The sequence below is a fragment of the Antechinus flavipes genome, chromosome 6 (genome assembly GCF_016432865.1).
Source record: "Antechinus flavipes isolate AdamAnt ecotype Samford, QLD, Australia chromosome 6, AdamAnt_v2, whole genome shotgun sequence".
Taxonomy (NCBI): Eukaryota; Metazoa; Chordata; class Mammalia; order Dasyuromorphia; family Dasyuridae; genus Antechinus; species Antechinus flavipes.
In genome coordinates this window covers 227,288,718-227,308,325 of record NC_067403.1, presented here as the reverse complement: position 1 = coordinate 227,308,325, position 19,608 = coordinate 227,288,718, and the positions used below count along the sequence as shown (strand labels likewise).

Below are 19,608 nucleotides of genomic sequence, written 5' to 3'. Positions count from 1 at the left end.
ATCAAAATGGGTCCATGACCTAGGCATAAAGAACGAGATTATAAATAAATTAGAGGAACATAGGATAGTTTATCTCTCAGACTTGTGGAGGAGAAAGAAATTTGTGACCAAAGATGAACTAGAGACCATTACTGATCACAGAATAGAAAATTTTGATTATATCAAATTAAAAAGCCTTTGTACAAACAGAACGAATGCAAACAAGATTAGTAGGGAAGTAACAAACTGGGAAAACATCTTTACAATTAAAGGTTCTGATAAAGGCCTCATTTCCAAAATATATAGAGAACTGACTCAAATTTATAAAAAATCAAGCCATTCTCCAATTGATAAATGGTCAAAGGATATGAACAGACAATTTTCAGATGAAGAAATTGAAACTATTACCACTCATATGAAAGAGTGTTCCAAATCACTTTTGATCAGAGAAATGCAAATTAAGGCGACTCTGAGATATCACTACACACCTGTCAGATTGGCTAAGATGACAGGAAAAAATAATGATGAATGTTGGAGGGGATGCGGGAAAACGGGGACACTGATGCATTGTTGGTGGAGTTGTGAACGAATCCAACCATTCTGGAGAGCAATCTGGAATTATGCCCAAAAAGTTATCAAACTGTGCATACCCTTTGATCCAGCAGTGTTTCTATTGGGCTTATACCCCAAAGAGATACTAAAAAAGGGAAGGGGACCTGTATGTGCCAAAATGTTTGTAGCAGCCCTGTTTGTAGTGGCTAGAAACTGGAAAATGAATGGATGCCCATCAATTGGAGAATGGCTGGATAAATTGTGGTATATGAATGTTATGGAATATTATTGCTCTGTAAGGAATGACCAGCAGGATGAATACAGAGAGGCTTGGAGAGACCTACATGGACTGATGCTAAGTGAGATGAGCAGAACCAGGAGATCATTATACACTTCGACAACGATATTGTATGAGGATGTATTCTGATGGAAGTGGACTTCTCTGACAAAGAGACTTAACTGAGTTTCAATGGATAAATGATGGACAGAAACAGCTACACCCAAAGGAGGAATACTGGGAAATGAATGTGAACTATTTGCATTTTTGATTTTCTTCCCGAGTTATTTTTACCTTCTGAATCCAATTCTCCCTGTGCAGCGGGAGAACTGTTCGGTTCTGCAAATATGTATTGTATCTAGGATATACTGCAACATATTTAACATATATAGGACTGCTTGCCATCTTGGGGGGGGGGGAGAGGGGGGAGGGAGGGGAAAAAACGAAACATAAGTGATTGCAAGGGATAATGTCGTGTAAAAATTATCCTGGCATGGATTCTGTCAATACAAAGTTATTATTAAATAAAATAAAATATAAAAAAAAAAAAAAAAAGAAACTGCAGTTCAGACAGAAATGCAATGAAGTGACTGTCCGGTTACTGATCCATGTATTGGGGAGACGGCATCAGCTGGGGTTTTCTAAAACCTGGGTTTCCACTTCAGCTTTGCTATTAACTAGGCTCAGGCTGCAGCCAGACTGAATGATATCTATGATATATTCAAAGTAGATAATTCTAACTATAAATTTTAGATGTCATATGTTTTACTAGCTAGGATAAACAGTAAGGGGAAAAAAGATGAAAAAGAAATAGTACACAAAAGGAAAAAGGGGAAATGGGGGAGAAGAGAAGTACTAATAATCAGATGCTAGTTACCTTTCATTACAATTAATCTGAAATTCTTTCTTAGGTTTTTTTTTTAATAATTATATCTATTTTAGATATTGTCAGGAATATGCTCAGTTATTTTAAATAATTTTCTATCACCCATGGTACACAAGACAAATGTATGAAAAAATTATACAAAGATTCATTCTTCATTTTTAATATATACTAAACTTTTTTTTTCTTTTTTCTTTGTTTTCTCTTCCCTCTGTCTACATAGGATATCATATCCTTACCTGTAAGGGTTCTGCCCAAAGAAATATAAATTTTGATCTCTGAAACCTCCCAAGATATCCTGGGGTTTACAGGCTAGATTTCTTTCTTAAGGATCATGCCTTAAACACAAATCACCCTGACTCTTATTGATCAGCCAGGCCAAGCCTCCCCTGGTCACCGTTTGGACCCCGACTGACTCAATGAATGTAAATAGAAACTATTTCTAACTTTGGCCAGAAATCTCAAGGGTCTTTCCTTCCAGATTTATTTGTTTGTTTACTGACTGGGTAAAAGAGGCCATTCCCTACCTCATTTTTTACCTAGCTTTAAATATGGATTGGGCATCATCTCATTCAAACTGAGATCTTTAACATTTTTTAAAAATAACTTTTAATTTAATAACTAATAAATTTTTAATTTTAATTACCCTTGCAAAACCTTAGTTCTAATTTTTTTCTTCTTCCCTTCCCCCATCCCCTTCCCCTAGATGGCAAGTAATCCAATATATGTTAAATGTGCAATTCTTCTATACATATTTCTATAACAATCATACTGCACAAGAAAAATTAGATCAGAAAGGGAAACAATGAGAAAGCAACAAGAAGAGTGAGAATGTTACGTTGTGACCCACACTGTCCCCACAGGCCTCTCTGTGGGTGTAGATGGCTCTCTTCATCACAAGACCAATGGAACTGGCCTGAATCACCTCCTTGTTGAAAAGAGCCACGCCCATCAGAGTTGCTCATCCTATTCTCTTGGTTCTACTTACTTCATCATCATCATCAGTTCATGCAAGTTAAGACCTTTTTTCCTAAAAGGCCCAGGTCTGTGAGCCAGCTCACTTTGCCCAGCCCCCCTCACTTACACACAGGCATTTGCAGGTCATGGTCTTCTTCATTAAAGAAGAACAAGCATCAGACTGTATCCTTTTTGTGCATGAGACCTCTGAGTGTAAGGAGGCTCAGAGAATTGCGGGCTGGACCCTTCAGTGTGTCTGCACTAAGAATGCTAGGCCGAGAAGGCCCCCCCATCTCGGCTCAGGACCTACCCTCGCTCTTCTCCAAGGCCTGCATCGTGTCTGCGTCCAGGGCAATGCTCACAAGCAGCTCCACGTAGCTCCTGAAGGTCTCCTTCATAGCCCTTGTGTTCAGAAACCGGGGGACAGAGGGAGCTGGCGGGTCAAATTCTAGGAAATAGATACATTATTTTAAAAGTGGAAATGCACTATAATTCTCAAAAATCCTACTATTACTGTTAAAGGTAAGAATTACCGATACAAAGAGCAGAAGGAAGGCTGTGGGAGACTCCTCCCGGCTCTGGCTCCTATGAGCTTCCCTGGCCACTTTGAGGGGGACCTTGGGCACCACCACCAGGCAGTCTCGTCAGCTGCCCTCCTGAAGTTCTCCACGGGACCTGCTACCAACCCTTTAACTCCCACGCAGGCTATGGGGGCTCTGTCTCCTCCCCATCCTTTTTCACAGAACTCCAGCATAGAAATATGTCACATAAAGGCGTAAAGTGATATTTCCTAGAAAACTGTTCTAATTAGAGAGGCAATGGGCCAGCTTTGGGCAGGACATCTGTATCAGAACAGAAAACCTGACTCTCCCCTGGGAGCTGCCAGGGCGGCTGGCGTCTCTCCTTCTGGGCACTCCTGCTGCCCGAGGGTGACACCTGGTGGCTAGAAGAGTTTGCTGCTGTGTCTACCCCCACTGGGTTTTCTTGGCAGGGATGCTGCTGGCCTTTGTCACTTCCTTCTCCAGCTCATTTTTTAGATGAAGAAATGGAGACAAGCAATGTTAACGGCTTGTGCAGAGTCTCCCAGCCAGCGAGCTGTGAGGCAGGACTTGAGCTTGGGGAGCCGAGGCTTTCCACCTCCAGGCCCTGGCTCTGAGTATGGTAGTGCCTCCGAGGCGAAAAGAAACTTCTTCTTGAAAAATTTAGCCCTAACTTATATCCCTTCCTTGAATGTAAATAGGAAAGCCAAATCTTCCTGTTTTAAATAATAGCTGCTAATATGTAAAAAACCCTTTTTTCTCCAAGGGAGAAACAGGCCTTGATGGGCAGACCTATTCTGGGCACTGATTTTATTCACAGACTCTGGTAGGAGAAGCTCACAATTCCACTTACAACCATTAATTATGTTCCTACTATCTGCAGAATGCTGGGCTGGGCGCTGCTGAAGGAGACAAACTTCAGGTAAGACCCACTCCCCGTTCCCATGGATCTTAACACACACATCACCAGAGAGGCAGGGAGTGTTTATTAAACAATCCATCACCAACTTTGTGGGAGGCTGTGGCAGAAAAGTCCCCATGGAGAGGCAGTATTTCAGAGAGCTGGGGGGGAAGGGTAGGGAGGGAGAGGTTGGGGATGCTGAACACCAGGAATCTGAGCAAGAGGGCTGAGGAGACCACTACTCAACAGGCCACAGGGAGGTGGAGGAGGGCTGGCTCTGCGTGTGCGAGAAGTCCAGAAGGAGGAGGGGTGGGACAGGGAGAGCTGTCGAGGAGTGACCACAGGGGTTTAGGCGGGGGGGAGGAGGGGGAGGGGGAGGAGATGGGAGAGACCATCCAGCTCGCAAACAACGTGGACCCCAATCTAGTCTCAGCTGCTGTATGTGCCCTGGCCAATTCACCTAACACCTCCATCTGCCTCAGTTTCCTCAGCTGTAAAATAGGATGTATCCCCTCCCAGGGCAGCTGAGAGTGGGATGAGATATCGATATAGTGCTTGGTATACAGGCTGGTGATACGGAGATTAATCCTCTCTGTTGTGTTGGGTATGGGATCTGAACCCACGAGCAAGTGAACATGGGAGGAGAAGAATCAGAGAGAAAACGGATGCTGGACGACAGAGCAAAGCGGACAGTCTGAGGTCCCGCAAGACGCTGAGGGAACAAGGAAAGGGAGCAGAATTGGCCTGGGCCCCTGCCTCACCCTGAGAGCATTTATCACAAAAGCCCTGGGGCATTTGGGGGTAGAGGCCCAGACTCTGGGAGGCCCACGTGAATACAGGACTTCCCTGCCAAGCACTGAGGAGTGGTCAGCACCACACCTGGCCCACAGTAACTACCACCAGCACTGTCACATAAGTGCCATTTCCCTTCCCTTCTTCTGTAAAGTAGGTCTGGTGTTCTAGCTGTCCTAAGGCCCAGAGTGACAAAAATTTTAAAAATAAACTACAATGCTACATGAAGTAGCCATGAGGAAAATCTATTTTACTCAAATATGTGATGAATCCATTTTGGTGGAGAACCTCTTAGAACAGACACTCTCACCACCCTGAAGCGCTGTAGCAAAGGCTCCGAGAGGCCATTCATTGGACGTGTCCCTGCCCACTCACCCTCTTCCTCGCTGCCACTGGTGTGGACTTCAGGGGAGGAATCAGACTGGGAAGACTCGAGCTCCTGCTTCCATTTCTTCCGCTTCTTTGGCGGCGGCTCGGCCTTCGTCTTTGGCTGCTTAGCTTTGGATTTCACTGAAGAGACTTTTGTTGTTTTTGGTGCTGGAGGATCAGGAACTTTACTGCTGCTGCTCGGCTTAGAGTGAACGGCTCTGCAATGTTAGAAGGGTTTGTTTTGTTACCACAGATTCTGCCCAATGACCTAGGAAGAAAACTCAGAGCCCTGTGGAGGATGTGACTGTGCTTGCCAGGATGAACCTTACTACCTTTTGAGCACTTCAGGAATCTGATACGCACCCTAGAGATCTCTCCCAAGGTCTCCAAAGCTTTCCTCATTACAGCAATTGTCTCCCCCAGTTCTATTCAGCATTCAGGTAGGGGACTGATTATTCCAGTTCCTTCATCCTTCAGCTCCCTTTGGGGCACACCTAACTCCCAGAAGCTGACATGGGGACAGGCTACACGTTACACCTGGCTTGTGGAGCTTCTGGAGCTCTGAAAGCTCGAAAATGAGGAGCTGGAAGGCCAGGCTGGGGAGAAAGCCATGGAGTCTACAGCTACTGATCATTTATCCTTTGGATTGGTTCTGGGAAATTCTCATTCTCTAGACAACAGAGATAAACACTGACAATAGTTCCAAAAACCTGGAATTGCACCAGCATTCTGGTGGCACTAATAAAAGGGACACAAGACCCCGGAGGGGTCCATACCACCACTGAAAGTAGTAATGTCTGTTCAACGCCCTCAGCATTAATTTATTCAATATGCATTAGTTACTGAATTTTCAGTCTTTAGTAATTAAAACTTTAAAGTCCAGTATTCCATTGATTTCATTTCCTGCACCCCATCATGAAGGACAAGTCCTGCCCAAAACTGAAATGGAAGACACATACCTGGATGCTGGTAAAGGGTGACTTCTTGGCTTTTTTGAGCACACTCTGACATATTCCTTCTTGTTGGTGTTTTCAATGAATTTTACATATACCCGTCTATATTTACTCTTTGCATCCCCAAAATATCCAAGATACTGAGGAAAAACACAGACACTCCAAATTATGTGACTGTACTCATTGCTTAAAGACTAAAACTCATGACAAAATGTTAAAATTACTTCAATGAACATTAATCAGATGTTTAAAACTGCATCTTTCCCTTTCAGTAATTAAAAGCTTATATGCAACTTACCAAGGGGATCATTAACGCTGATCAGGCTTGTTTCAGGCTGGGGAGGAAGGTGCTATTAGGAACACACTCCCTGTTCTAGGAGCCGACAGAGAGAACATCAGAGTTCTCCTGCATAACACGACACCCAGAGAGTCGCTATCATTTGCTTGTTCGGATATTTAAGGAAACGTAAACTTCTGTTACCCTTCTTCAAATAAAAAAGTTTATTTGTCTAGTCTTATCTTCATGCATTCAGTGAAAAAATGTCTAAGATGCTGTCATCATTCCATCTTAACTCAGGATATCCTAACACAAATCCTTCCAGAAATGCAAATTGTAGAATGTATTCTTGAATTTCATCCATAACTTTTCTTGAGCAATGACCTTCCAAAATTGGTAGATGTTGATTCTACTTACACTATTAGTAGCAGCAAACTCTCTTTGCCCATCTCGAATTTCAGGAACAAACTTTTGCAATAAAGCTTTTTGTACTTTCCAGATTGCTGGTGGTTCTTTACCTGTTTTTAAAGCCACCTGTATGGAATAGAATTAAATCAAAACAGATGATTTGATTTTCAGGGTCACAGAATCTAGAACAGTGGTTCTCAAAGTATGGTCTAGAGAATCCTGGGGATCTCTGAAACTCTTTTAGAGGGTCTACAAATTCAAAATTAGTTTTTATTTCCAATATGGTAAATGTCTATAAATATAATCCAGATAAACAAAAACACTTTGTTAGATGAGGTCTGTTAGCATCTAATGATAATCTTCTTTATCTAACTACTGATCTAGAAAGTAATTTTAAGAGTCAAATAGTCTACTCTCCCACCCGGTAGAGGAAACCCTACCATCATTTTCTTTATAGATGGATCACTTCACTGCTTGTGAGATTATCTCAAAAGAGTCTATTATATTTTTGGCTCACTGTCAAAGTTCTTTTTATTTGATATTTTCTTTGCAGCTTCTACAATACTGGTCTTTAAAGAGTCACAGTGTGTTAACTTTGGGGTACATAACACTGTAATGTTAGATACAGTTAACTTTGGGATACATAACACTGTAATGTTAGATAAAGAAGATTATCATTAGATGCTAACAGACCTCATCTAACAAATACTATTTGATCTCTTTTCCCTGTAATAGTAATTTTCCTTTGAATTTTAAGTTTGTAAACACGTTACACAAATTCTGGTTATTACACATACATACTTCCTCCCCCCATCTCTAAGCAGAAACCTATGATTTCACTGCTCACGATAAGGGAATTCTTTTGGGGGCATTGAGGCTAAGTGACATGCTCACTGGTCACAGTGTCTAGTAGCATATATCCAAGGCAAGTCTTGAACGCAGGTCTTCCTGACTCCTAGGCTGGTCCTCCATCTACCACACTATACTTTGGCTTGTCTATTCCCAACAGTATAAAGTTTTATCTATACTTAAAAAAAAAAAAAAAGCTACTATGGCCATTTCTCAGTTCTTCTCGCTCCCTTCCCCCCAAACTCTCCCATAACAAACCACCATCTTAGCCATATCATTATATAATGCACATTATCTTGAGAATGGAATTCATCCAACAATGTAACGATAACCCAAACTATACCAAGCTACAGTTAGCAAGGAACTAAGATAAAAATTCAGATTTCTTCAGTGTTTTTATTTTTAAATGACATTTAGCTCATTATTTTGACAAAATAGAAAGCTTTGCAAAGAATGACACTTCAGCTATCTAAAACTGAAGGGATGAAAATAGTCTTTGCATTACTTAGAATATCTGGCAATATACAAGAAATGCAAATGCATTCAACAGATTTTATTAGTGACTCTGTGTTAGGGACTGTTGGGTGCTAGAGATTAAAAAAAAAAAAAAAAAAAAAAAAAAAAGGAAAAACCATGGAGTCTCTTCTCAAGAATCTTACAATCTAATGCATGTAAGGAAGGGAAGGAGGGACATGGCCCACAAATAAGTACAATTTAAGGTGCTTTGTGTTAGGGAAAAAGTGCTTAAGGAAAACCTGAGGGGGAAGGAAATCAGGGAAAGCTTCATGGGGAAGGAAGAGGAAAGGAAACTGAAGGAAAATATTTTAAATAGAGTTGGAAGGGTGGCGGGGAGGAAGAGACTATGGGACCTGACGACTAGTCCAGTTTGGCTGAAACAGAGCCTGTGATGAATAAGGCCAGAAAAGTGGCCCAAAGTCAGATTGGAAAGGCTTCATCGCCAGTCTAAGAAGTCTGCATTTATTCTGAAATAATGGAGCCAATAGAGGCTTGTAAGCAGAGGAGTAGCACAGTCTTACCTAGGTAAGAGGAAGATGAAGAAAAGTGAGATAGGAGACAGGGAGGCTAAGTGGAAGTCTATGACAATATCTTGTTATCACAAGGAGGTTAAAAGGGAGCATGTTCAGCTTTACCTTCAGATTATCAATGTCTTCCACCTTCACCACAAATTCGTCCCGTTCTCGGTACTGGCCTTCTCCTCCACTGTCGCTGTTCTCTTCCACACATCCCTCTATGGCAGCTGTTTCCTGGACCTTTGCTAACTGGTCTGAAGAAAGGCCATCGAGGTGAAGGCCCGAGAGCTTAGGGGGGTCTGCAGAGCTTGCGTTTTCTGGAGCACTTATGGCGGGGGCCGTAGCTTTGTGCACAGACTCGTGCTTCCCAGCAGCATCGGGAGTGGCGGCGGCAGGAGTCGGTGTTGTACCAGCAGCAACCTTTACAGCTTCTGGAACTAAACAAAGTGTCGACACGGTTAATTACCAGGCCCCCAGTAAGTCTGTGTCCTTCCTTTATACTGTCATGTCTCTCTCTACGTCTAAAGTCATGGCGTGAGCACAGACAGTGAGGACCAGAGCTGCCCTGTGCCCCAGCCACCGGGTTATTAGAGGGCTCATCCCAGGATGGGAGAGAGAGTCAAGGAAATGGGTCCAGTCTAAGGTGATGATGATGTGTGAGCCGAACGCACTATAGTGGGTCTGAGAGCATCAAGACCACTGGATTTACCCTCTGGAATTCTGGCCAAAGCACTGACTTGCTGGAGATCTCAGCATGTTCATGGCTAAAATGGGGAAAGCCGGTGAGGTTCTCTCTATGGTCCTTCAAAGATAAAATTCTGTGACTCCAAGATTAGTATCGAAAGCCAAAGTATTAGGGAACAATGGAGCTTGAAGAGAAAAAGGACAACTTCATGCTTAAAGAAAGATCATCCTTGAAGACAGCTGGGATGTGAGGGTAGGGAGAAAAAAGCACCAAGGTGACTGTAATGAGCCATGTAGAAACTTTAAAACAGAACCATGTCACATTGCAGTTAAAATAAATATGGCACAGAGTAGGGAGCCTAAAACCATCACAAACAGTAATGCTTTCTACTATCATTACCATTTAAAATTATTCAAGTCTGTGGCTGGTACCCAAACAGCACTCCTGAGATGATGAGGAAGCAACATAGGAAGAAGAGTAATGTAATAATCATAGCTATCATTTATACAGCATCTACAATGAGCGAGGCACTGTTTCATGCTCTGGGGGTGCTCACCTTCAAGAAGATCCTAATTCTAAGAGGAAAATAGCAAGCACATATACAGTGTTATACAAGATGCGACAGATGCAATAATTATGATAGCTATCATTTCATAAGACCTACTGTGTACCAGCAGGCACTTTACAAATACCTCATTAATAATGATAATAGCTAACACTTCCATAACACCTATTGTGTGCCAGCAGGCGCTTTACAAATATTATCTCATTAATAATGATAAGAGCCAACACTTCCATAACACCTACTGTGTGCCAGCAGGTGCTTTACAAATATTATCTCAATCCTCAGAACAACCCTGGGAAGAAGCTGCTATTATTATCTCCATTTTATAGATAAGGAATCTGAAGGTCACAGAGTGGTAAGGGCCTGGGGCCGATTTGGAGCAGGGGACACCTTGGCACTGTGCCACCAGGCTGACATAAAGAGGAAGGCCCTAAAACCCCAGGAGAGGGTGCTTGGGACCATGGAGATGGGAGCGCATCAGACCAGCATGTTGCAGTGTACATGAAAAGGAGACTAATGTCAATACAGGGAGGCAAAGTGTTAGGAGCTGGTGGTCGATCCCAACGGTAAGCCATTTAAAGGATGAGTAGATAAAGTAGAGTTGAGGGACACTGAAACGGGGAAACCACTAGTGTTAAGACTAGGCCAGGGGGGATACAAGGAGGGCCCTGGCTTAGTGGGAACAAGAGGGCCAAGCCTAGATGCACACACATTCACCTGAAAGCTCTTTTTCTCTCCCTTAAAGTCCCTCCAAGATTAAAGGATTTTTCCTGGTCTCTCCCAGTTGTCAATCCCCCTCTACCTCTAACCACTGGGAGTTTTAGTTTGTCTTCTGTACTTATCTGTGAATGTACTTGTTGGGAATAGTCTGAAATAAATAGGATCTTTTTGGTTTACCTTGATCTCAAAAAGACCAGACAAAATGAATCTCATATAAGCTATATGGAACCAAGTTCAGTTGATTCCTTCCTCTTTTCTGCAGTCCCATTTTATGTCTACTCTGTTTACAATAGGCTCTCTCTAGACACTTTGTCAATGCAGAGTAGGTATTGCCAGTTTCTACTTCCCTACACATATTGTTCTATTCCTATGTTGTTCTTTTCTACTTTCACTTTAAGCTTTGTATTCTCTCTTTAAACAGAACTTGCACACAAATACATGCTAAAAATTTTAAAATCCAAGAAAGTTTAGTGAAGAAAAAATGATTTTTAAAATCTTTTTCTACAAAGGAAAAAGTCTACGTGTCAAAGGAAATCCCTACATAGGATTACTATGTGTTGCTAAGAAAAACCTACTACATCTTTAAGTCGGGAGAAAACCTCAAAGCTTCAGTGATTTCTAAAGTGACTAAGATAGTTTGGAAGAAAATATATTTATAAGCCTGAGCCAATTATGAAGTATTCAAAAAGGTGTTCAAGAAGTGAAGAAAATAATACTTACTTAATATACAAAACATGAGACTTCCAAGAGCTCTCAGAGGACACCTAACATAGCTTATACCCAAACAAGAAAGAATACTCTTTATATTACAATTAGCCAATGGTCATTACAGGGAACAATCCTCTTCAAGATGTCAATGTAAATAGAAGCAGACACCAGCAATTACTGCAATAAAAGATTTTAAAAAGAAGAATGGGTCAAAATTATAAAGAATTTCAGGGGGAAAGTAACAGCAGGTACACCTTACCAGCCTACATCAACATAGTAAGAAGTCTGTGAGCCCTAGGGAAGGAGTCTAAGATAGAAAAGTCCAAGCTGGAGGCACAACATAGCTAAACATTGCAGTAAGTACCAGGGACTAGAGAAGAAAGCCTAGAACCTGACGCTTTATGCCTGAAAAGGAATGAAATCCCAGTTCTGTACAAGTATAGTTCGGAAACTTGGAACATGTAGTTAATCCAATCTGATCATCAACTGGCCCCCAATGTATAGAGCTTGGACCAGGAGCATAATGAACAGAATATGCTCTAGATCAGGACCTTCCAATGCATACCAAGTCTTAAGACCCGATAGTATTTTATCATGCTTGTTGTGCACTCCTTCAGATTCCCACTTTTTTGCCACCTCACAAAAATTTTTTTATACATCCTTTGTTTTGCTTAGAACTGATCCTTCCAATTCTTCCTCCTTCTCCTCCTATTATTGTTCACCTCTCCTATTCACTCCTCTGTTGAGTGAAATGTGTGTGTACTCTTTCAGTTGACCAATTCAGAAGTGACATGAAGTGTCAAATACTCTCCCTCTCCCCTTTCTCTTTGTATATTTCTACTAGTATACCCTAATTAGGTGAGATAATCTTTACCTTCTTCTCTTTTCCCTCACCATTGTATTCCTCTTTAGCTTCCTATTCAGTTTGTTTGTTTTGCTCAGACAATTTGGGTTAAGTGACTTCCCTAGGGTCACACAACTAGGAAGTAGTAAGGGTCTGAAACAGGATTTGAACTCGGGTCCTCCTTCCAGTGCTCTATCCACTCTGCCATCCAGCTGCCCCTTCTCTTTCTATTGTTAAGATCATCAAGACATAACAACCACTTTCAGAATTTTTTTAATTAGACATTCTGATTCCTGACAATGACAGAGTTCAGAAAGATTTTATATATATATGTATATATATATATATATACATATATATATATAAAATTATCTATTTTCCATATTTGAATACAATTTATCCTTTATCTTGGTTTATTCTTTCTTTACATTCATGCTTACCTCTTTATGTTTCTCTTTGCTGACCCTGTGTTTTGAACTTCAAAGTGTCTACAGACACTCTGGTTTTTCATAAGGAATAATTGGCAATCCTTTATTTCATTAAAGATCCTTCCCCCCCTCCCCCACACTTTTTTTTCCTTCCCTCCTCTTGTAGCATTCTACTCGGTCTTGCTGGGTAAGTTATTCCTGTCAAGTCCATATCCTATAGTGGTGACTGCTAAAGTGTGATCTAGATTGAGTCTCCCCAAATACTTGAGAATATTTCTGGCTCCTTGAATTTTTTGCTTTTTAAAAATCTGACCTGGAAATTCTTTCTGAATGTTGGCTATAATGATCTTGAAAATTTTCACTTTGGGGTTTCTTTTGGGTGAGTGGTGGATTCCCATCCTGATTATTCCTCTGCAGGATGGACTACATGCTGAAATAGGCCCTGATCTGCTCCTGGGGTCAAAGACATATATTGCTGCTAGGTTCTAAATTTCTTTTTTTCTTTTGGCCCAAGCCCTCCCTTCCTGGGAATTGCACCTTCCTTACCCCCATTCTGCCCTAAGTTTCCAGGTTGGCTCTAGATCTGTGAATCAAGGCTGAGTAATGGGCAGCTAGGCTTTCTTTGGCACCTGTCCAGTCTTGATGTCCTGGTACAGACTTTCCACCCACTGTGTCCTCAGACCTCTCTGCCTCTTTATGCTCATCTGAATTAGACAAATGATTCATTTTTCTGAATTTCTCCCAACAGGAGAATCCTGACACATTCATTTGGTGCATCTTCTGTGTCTGTTTGGAGGAATTCTGTAAGGGGGAGCTCAATTGTACTGTTTGCCAAGAGTCCGTCCACCATCTTGGCTTTACTCTAGGTCACAACATTGAATTAGGACTTGACTGAGATCTGTTGTTGCTCTGGAACAAAATGCATAGATTATGTAGTGGCAGATCATGTCCACGATGAAGACTATGGGCAGGATCACATGAAGCCAGTGGTAAGAATTCAACAGCAGCAACTCAGATTCTGTCATTGTAGAAAGGCTTTCTGGTCATGGATCTTTGAAATAGTGGCTGGGCCAGTTCTGAGATTCTCTCCCTCCAAAGGACTTTGAAAGAAAGGAGCCACAATTTCAATTAAAGCTCCAGTTCTGCTGCTCAGCATCATTAGACTGGGCTCCCTTTATCTTCACCCTTCTGCTGGGCCTGTGTCTCTATAAGTTTTTAATGTTCTCTTTAAAATTTCATCAAAAGTACATTTTATTGCTATCTTTTGTATTTAATATTGCTTAAATTTCATTCTGTAGCTTTGACCCTCTCAAACAACTGTACCTTCTAATGATTTTTTTTAAGAGGAAAAGGGGGAAAAAAAAAAAAAAACTCAGCAAAACTGAACAACATATCCTTTAATCCAGCAATACCATTACTAGGTCTATATCCCAAAGAAATTCCCCCAAAAGAGAGAAAGGACTTACTTGTACAAAAATATTTACACTAGATCTCTGTAGTAGCAAAGAATTGAAAACTGAAGGAATACCTATTAATTATGGAACAGTTCAACAAATTGAGGTATATGAGTATAATGGGATACAAGAAAACGAGAAGATAAGAAAAGATGAATGGACAGATTTCAGAAATATTTGTAAAGAGATAAACTGATGTAAGGTGAAGTAAGTAAAACATTGTATACAATAATAGCAAGACTGTACAATGATCATCTATAAATAACTTCACTATTTCTAAGCAATATAATGATCCAAGACAATTCCAAAGGTCTCATGAGGAAAAGATGATATTCACCATCAAGAGAAAGAACTGAAGAAATATGAATGCAAACTGAAGCATATTATTTTCATTTTGTTTTTCATACTTTTTTCTTTTGGTCTGTTTCTTCTTTCACAACATAATATGAAAATGTTTTATAAGATTGCACATATATAACCTGTATTAAATTGCTTACTGTATTGGGGGAGAGGGAAAGAGAACATTTTTAAATTCCTCTTTTCATGTAATTAGAATAAATACTATTTAAAAAATCTGAATGGCACATGAAGAAAATCTGTTAAATGCAATGTTTCATACTTGGGGATCCCAGCTTCTGCAAAGAAGCAGGGGAGATGTCTTCTCATATGTATTTTCTTTCAGCCAAACTTATTCTTTCTATTTTCAGAATTATTTTATGGTTGTTGTACTTCCCATTTACACTGTTCTGGCTCACTGTCATTCACATCAGTTCATGCAATTCTTAAGGGGGCTCTTCTTAGTATTTACCATGTTTTGTTTTTGCTTAGAGCAAAATAAAATATTCCATTATATTAATGTACCATAATTTGTTTATCCATTCCCCAACTGATGGACATTTACTTTACACAAAAAGTGTTGTTAATAGTTTTGGTGATAGGAATTTCCAGGTTGGGAACACTGTAAAAGTCTCCAGAAGCAAAAAGTAGATTCCAGGGAGGAATGAAATATTAATTACTCAGAAATATGATTTTTAAAAAGTTTGTCATGAAAATAAGATGCAAGTTTGGATTATCTATATTTAACTGATGTGAACCAACAGCCCTAACAAGGAGATCAAAAAAGCCTAGAAATTACCTCAGCCAGCTAACATTTCATTCTGACAAGACCAAAGGCAATACCAGTTCGGAATAGACTCTTTGTAAAACATTAAAGAAGAGCAGAACTTTGTAGACTGTAAGTAGTGAAAGAAATATTATTGAAAGCTTGAAAACAGACCCCATTAAAATTACTCTGAAGCTATTTAAAAGCTGAAACAATAACAAATATACATTTGGATTAATAATCTTTGTAGATCTTTTCAAAAATACTTCCCCCCCCCCCCCCACCATCCAGGGAAGCAGAGCTACCACACAGAAGAGAAGGAAAAAAATTAATGTGCTGACAAAATCTAGGATGTTCATTTTTAGAACATATGTCTGAAATTAGGCATGGACCCACACTTAACACCATATACCAAGATAAGATCAAAATGGGTCCATGACCTAGGCATAAAGAACGAGATTATAAATAAATTAGAGGAACATAGAATAGTTTATCTCTCAGACTTGTGGAGGAGAAAGAAATTTGTGACCAAAGATGAACTAGAGACCATTACTGATCACAGAATAGAAAATTTTGATTACATCAAATTAAAAAGCCTTTGTACAAACAAAACTAATGTAAACAAGATTAGAAGGGAAGCAACAAACTGGGAAAACATCTTCACAGTTAAAAGTTCTGATAAAGGCCTCATTTCCAAAATATATAGAGAACTGACTCAAATTTATAAGAAATCAAGCCATTCTCCAATTGATAAATGGTCAAAGGATATGAACAGACAATTTTCAGATGATGAAATTGAAACTATTACCACTCATATGAAAGAGTGTTCCAAATCATTATTGATCAGAGAAATGCAAATTAAGACAACTCTGAGATACCACTACACACCTGTCATATTGGCTAAGATGACAGGAAAAAATAATGATGAATGTTGGAGGGGATGCGGGAAAACGGGGACACTGATGCATTGTTGGTGGAGTTGTGAATGAATCCAACCATTCTGGAGAGCAATCTGGAATTATGCCCAAAAAGTTATCAAATTGTGCATACCCTTTGATCCAGCAGTGTTTCTATTGGGCTTATATCCCAAAGAAATACTAAAGAAGGGAAAGGGACCTGTATGTGCCAAAATGTTTGTAGCAGCCCTGTTTGTAGTGGCTAGAAACTGGAAAATAAGGGGATGCTCATCAATTGGAGAATGGCTGGGTAAATTGTGGTATATGAATGTTATGGAATATTATTGTTCTGTAAGAAATGACCAGCAGGATGAATACAGAGAGGACTGGCGAGACTTACATGAACTGATGCTAAGTGAAATGAGCAGAACCAGGAGATCATTATACACTTCGACAACGATATTGTATGAGGACATATTTTGATGGAAGTGGATTTCTTTGACAAAGAGACCTAACTAAATTTCAATTGATAAATGACGGACAAAAGCATCTACACCCAAAGAAAGAACACTGGGAAACGAATGTGAACTATTTTCATTTTTGTTTTTCTTCCCGGGTTATTTATACCTTCTGAATCCAATTCTCCCTATGCAACAAGAGAACTGTTTGGTTCTGCAAACATATATTGTATCTAGGATATACTGCAACATATCCAACATATAAAGGACTGCTTGCCATCTAGGGGAGGGGGTAGAGGGAGGGAGGAGAAAAAAATTGGAACAGAAACGAGTGCAAGGGATAATGTTGTAAAAAAAAAATTACCCTGGCATGGATTCTGTCACTATAAAGTAATTATTAAATAAAAATTAAAAAAAAAAAGAACATATGTCTGATTTATATACTTATTTTCCTGTGATAGCTTAAAATTTTTTTGGACAAAAAGGAGTTACAAGTGGGAAAAGTTCAAGGGGCTCTGATCTAATCTATTTACTTTTTCCATCTTTTTCTTCTGTGCCAATTAATTGTCAATATTTACATTGTTCCTCCAAGACATATGTACTTCAGACTTTTAACAAAAACAGTAGCAGAAATCAGTAACTCCTAATCCACATACTTACTTTCTCATCTATATGTAATTTTTTATGAGGGTAATCTGCTCATACATAGAGGTCATACTCGATGAGAGGGGAACAGGAAGGCTTTCACTAGTGATATTCCATAATAATTACACTGCCTTTATTAAAAAAAATGCTATCTTTTCAACAATGAGGTGATTCAAACAATTCCAATAGGTTTGTGATTGGAACAGTCATTCACATGCAGAGACAGAACTATGGAAACTGAATGTGGATCGAAGCATAATTTTTTTTTTTTTGGGGGGGGGAGGTTGCTATTGTTTGCTTGCTTTGTTTTTTCTTTCTTTCTCTCTTTTAATCTGATTTTTCTTGCACAGCATGATGAATATAGAAGCATATTTAGAAGAATTACACATGTTTAACCTATACTGGATTTTTGCTGTCTAGGAGAGGGGAAAGGGGGAAAAGGAGGAGAACAATTTGAAACACAAGGTCTTGCAAAGATGAATGTTCAAAACTATCTTTGCATGCATTTGGAAAAATAAAAAAGCTGTTATATTAAAAAAATGAATAATAAAGAATGCGCGCTCATGAGCAACTGAAACATCCCCTCACCCCACTCCTCCCTCCTTCTCTCTTTTTCTCTTCCCCCCCCCACCCCCGCCTCGATTTGGAGTAAGAAGATCTAGATTTGAATCTCTGCTCTGCAAAATATTACCTATGTGACCCTTGGGTCTCAATTTCTTTATATATTTTCAAATCTACCTACCCTGACTCAACCTCTTTCCTGACCAGAATTCAGTCTATCAGTAGACCTCTTTGTCCAAAACAATTCATTATCTCCTCTCTAATCCAGCCATTCACCATTACTATAAAGGGCAATTCCATCCTCCCAATCATTCAGGTTCCCACATCTTCCTGGACACTTTACTATTTTTCTCACTATCCCATCCCACCCCACTCCCAACATCCATTCTGTTACCAATGCCTATTGATTCTGCCTAAGCAAGATCTCTCAAATATGCTCCTCTGACACTGACAATAGTCTGGGACAGGCCCTTATCACCTTATACTTAAGCTAATATAAAAGTTGCTGATCTGATCCTGACCCTTCCCTACTCAGCACTAAATCCAATAGCTTCTTCTGCCTCCAGAATCAAATACAAAATGCAGTTTGCCATTCAAAGTTCTTCATAATTCAGCCCCTTCCTACTTTTCCAGGTTTCTGACATCTTACTTTCAGCCAAATACTCTGATTCAGTGACAATGGTCTGTTCCACAAATAAGACATTCCATTATGTGGCTCTTAGATAAGGAATAAAAGGCTTTTTGACTGCAATTTTGAGTAACAGAGACCCTTCACCTATGAACCAGTATGACCTTTGCAATGATATGTAGACCTTTCAAGAGGAAAACCATTCACAAACCAACCACTCATTTATGTAACGCTGTGAGCAATGCATGCCATGCAATATACTAAAGAAAAAAACAAAGATGGCATATATCTGATTGTATGATATGCCAAAGAAACTTAATACAAGGTATCTGTGTGCTCTCAATAAGCTTTGCAAACTTTTCAGTGGGTATAGCCCTTAAAACAATGTTTTCCAAATATTTTTGATTTGTATACCTATAAGCAAAAACTTTTTGACCATCTAAACACCTCCTTTAAGATTCAGCTCCAATGCTCTCCTAAAAGAAACCCTTTATGAGTTGCTCATTGGTTAATAGCATCCTCCTCACTCCCTATCATTTTTCCTCCACTTAGATTGTAAAGATCTATCTTTAGCACGCTGCCTAGGACATGAGGTACTAATAAATGTTTGTTGAGTGACAGACTATCTCCCACTCACCTTGTGAGTCCATATTTCCTTGGCCAATGCTGCCATTCCAGCCTCTTGTGGAGCTTTCCTCTGTTCCCATCATCACCATTACCACCAATCAAAATTCTTCATAAGAGATGGAGGCAAACAGAAGAAACCTGAGGCTGCCCAGACAGTGTTGGTGTACCATACCTATCTGACCACAGAAGATCATTTCCAAGTCCCTGGCTCACTCCAAGTCTGTCCACTGTGCCACTGCTGAAGCCTTGCTAATCTACTACAACATCTCCTCAAATGAAAGGGTCTCTGGCTGAAACCAAGTGAGTAAGAATAGGTTACTGAGACTCATATTCTTCATATATTCCCAAAACTGTGTTAGCGCATGAAGTGCACAGTCCCCAGTTTGGAGATCCTACAACAGAGGCTTTGATTCTTTGTTCTATTTAATGTCACCACAGAATTTACCTTTGTGATCCAAGGTAAGAATTTTCTGGCATTCCACATGTTTGTATTCACGAAAAGAAATTTTTATACTCTTAC

At 39.9% G+C, this 19,608-nt stretch overlaps 1 protein-coding gene across 1 annotated transcript in view; it reads right to left on the bottom strand.

Moving 5' to 3' along the window:
- The window catches only part of QSER1 (glutamine and serine rich 1), a 97,488-nt gene that overhangs the window by 10,346 nt on the left and 67,534 nt on the right, over positions 1-19,608 (bottom strand). Inside the window, exons 5-9 of the mRNA XM_051965784.1 lie at positions 8,888-9,204; positions 6,897-7,013; positions 6,209-6,342; positions 5,256-5,467; positions 2,959-3,096 (exon numbers count right to left, since the gene is read on the bottom strand). Coding sequence (XP_051821744.1) covers positions 2,959-3,096; positions 5,256-5,467; positions 6,209-6,342; positions 6,897-7,013; positions 8,888-9,204 — 918 coding nt within the window. The remainder of the gene's footprint in view (positions 1-2,958; positions 3,097-5,255; positions 5,468-6,208; positions 6,343-6,896; positions 7,014-8,887; positions 9,205-19,608) is intronic.